Consider the following 2,318-nt stretch of genomic DNA (forward strand, 5'->3'; position numbering starts at 1 on the left):
AACCCAAATATCCACACAATACCCCCCAAATTCTGGTTTGGGAAGCACACTTAAAAGGGGGGAGTGTCCTGGCCAGTGTGGCTCAGTTGGTTGAGCACTGTCCCATGAACTGAGAGGTCACTAGTTCAATTCCCGGTCAGGGCACATACCCAGGTTATGGGCTCGATCCCCAGTAGGAGGCAATCAATTGATGTTTCTCACAACCATGTTTTACTCTCTCTCCTTTCTTCTCTAAAAAATTAATAAAAACATATTTTAAAAAGGGAGGAGGGGCAGAAACAGCCTAAAGCAATTCCACAAGTGGTAGGGCCACGGGTCATGGGCTGTCAGATCACACACTCACTTCACTTTCATGTTTGAAAACAGACCTTAACAGGGCAGACTTAATCATTAGTAAATGACAAAAACACGCCTCTAAACTACATTTGGATTTTTATGTTCAAAGTTGTTCTATGAAATTTAAACACACTCCTGTAAGAGGACCAATTATATCTACGCATTTCCACAAGTGAGTCATGCGGACCACCGAAAATGACCTCAAGGTGCCCAGAGCCCCTTGAAGCTCCCCTCATGAGCACATCAGAGATGGCCTGGGACAAGGGGTATATTGCTTTATTGCATACCTTGCATATTCAAATGAATACAATAAACCCCTTTTAAAAAGTAAGGCACATGAAAAGTCTTCTGTGCAAGTTCTGTATTATTTTAAAATTCCTATTGGCTAATAAAGTATTTCCACTATAGAATTGGAGCTACATAGAAAAGCACATGATAAATGTTTGACATGCAGAATACCTGAAACATTATTATATCTTACCTCATGGCACAATTAAACAGTCCCAAATCAAATGTCTGTATCTGAATAACAATATGACTATTGTTACAACTGCAAAAATGTTAATCAGATTATCCACATATGTACAGTTGGGTCCCCAAATATTAACTATATAAAGACAACTGCATTTGTGCTCCGTTTCACTAACGGTAAGAGATTTGGCATTTTCAGTCTTTTTTTTCCGTAAGTCATGTTGCTATTTATAAAAGGACAGTGTTATACGATGCTGAAGACCATGGAGAGATACTGTTCATATGACACCTGAATCCAGCCGTCCTGATCTGTATCGTAGCGTCTGAATATATCTGTCAGTCTCTGAGGAAGAAAACCACAGGCATTTAGATCTTGATATTAAAGGAACAGAATAAATTTGGCAAAAGACATTTAGGAACCCAATTTCAGCAGCACTCATGTTTCCACATTCCCTAACTGACGAAACCAGCACAGGGAGGCACATGTGGGGATCCTTGTCTGATCCCAAGGCCCAGCAGGTGAGGGCCAGCGCACATCGTGCAAGGGCAGGTCTCCCTTCGCCAGCTCAGGGTCCATCCTGCCCCCCACATCCTCCTGTCTGCCGATCCCCACCCCAGGGCTCCACCTTAATTTATTCATAAGCCTGACCATCCAAATCAGGTCAGGAGCAGGAGCCCACCAGTACTCAAAGGCAGGGACAGTCAGGTCAGGGCTGCCCCAGAGGACAGGGCTGCAACCACAACAGATTCTGAAGAATTATAATGACAAGATAAGAAAACAACACCCAGGTTCATGATGGCCTTTGTGCCCAGCCAGCTGCCCAGGGCGGGGCCTGGAGAAAGGCTGAGCCTGGCCATGTGGGCTGTGCCTGCCAGTCTCCTCAGGGCTCCCTCGGTATCAGCCAGGAGCATCCCAGCATGTGTGCAAGACAGCGGCAGAGACCACCAGTGGCACTTAACTCTGGCTTGAAGAACAATGGGCAATCTTTCTTTCTCCTTTTGATTTTTTTTAATTTATTGATTTTAGATAGAGAGGAAAGGAGGGAGGGAGGGAGAGAAAGAAAAAAAGAGAAAGAGGAAGAGAAAGAAACATGAATTTGTTGTTTCACTTATTTATGCATTCACTGGTTGATTCTTATATGTGCCCTGACAAAGAATCGAACACACAACTCTGGCATATCAGGACGACACTCTAGCCAACTGAGCTACCGGGCAGGTCTGGGCAATCTTTCTTTATGTTTTAATTGTATTTTTCCAAGATTTCTACAAATTTTTATGTTACTTTATCATAAACAATTTTGAAAAGCCTTTTCCTTTTCAAAAAGAGGCAGAAGGAGGAATATATTTTCAAGGCTTTTTGCTTGTGGCCTGCAGTTTTCTTTTCGATGCCCCACCTCTTTCCAGCATTCAGGGTCATTCTGGAAGGGTGGGTGGGACTAGAAACTGGCAATGAGGCCCTAGGCATAGCTGGAAGCCTGCCTGGAAGCAGTGGCTGGCCCGTCCTCAACCCC

At 44.0% G+C, this 2,318-nt stretch overlaps 1 protein-coding gene across 4 annotated transcripts in view; it reads right to left on the reverse strand.

Annotated features, from left to right (window-relative positions):
- Window positions 1-415: 415 nt before the first annotated feature.
- Window positions 416-2,318, reverse strand: part of PDCD6 (programmed cell death 6) — a 15,673-nt gene continuing 13,770 nt past the window's right edge. For 3 of the 4 annotated variants that reach the window (XM_014548649.1, XM_014548646.1, XM_014548651.1), the window contains exons 6-7: window positions 1,593-1,803; window positions 416-1,150 (exon numbers count right to left, since the gene is read on the reverse strand). In XM_014548649.1, the coding sequence (XP_014404135.1) occupies window positions 1,086-1,150; window positions 1,593-1,803 (276 nt within the window). In that variant the 3' untranslated portion in view covers window positions 416-1,085. The remainder of the gene's footprint in view (window positions 1,151-1,592; window positions 1,804-2,318) is intronic. The other variant, XM_014548661.1, reaches the window with a different exon arrangement.

The sequence above is a fragment of the Myotis brandtii genome, unplaced genomic scaffold (genome assembly GCF_000412655.1).
Source record: "Myotis brandtii unplaced genomic scaffold, ASM41265v1 scaffold115, whole genome shotgun sequence".
Classification (NCBI taxonomy): Eukaryota; Metazoa; Chordata; class Mammalia; order Chiroptera; family Vespertilionidae; genus Myotis; species Myotis brandtii.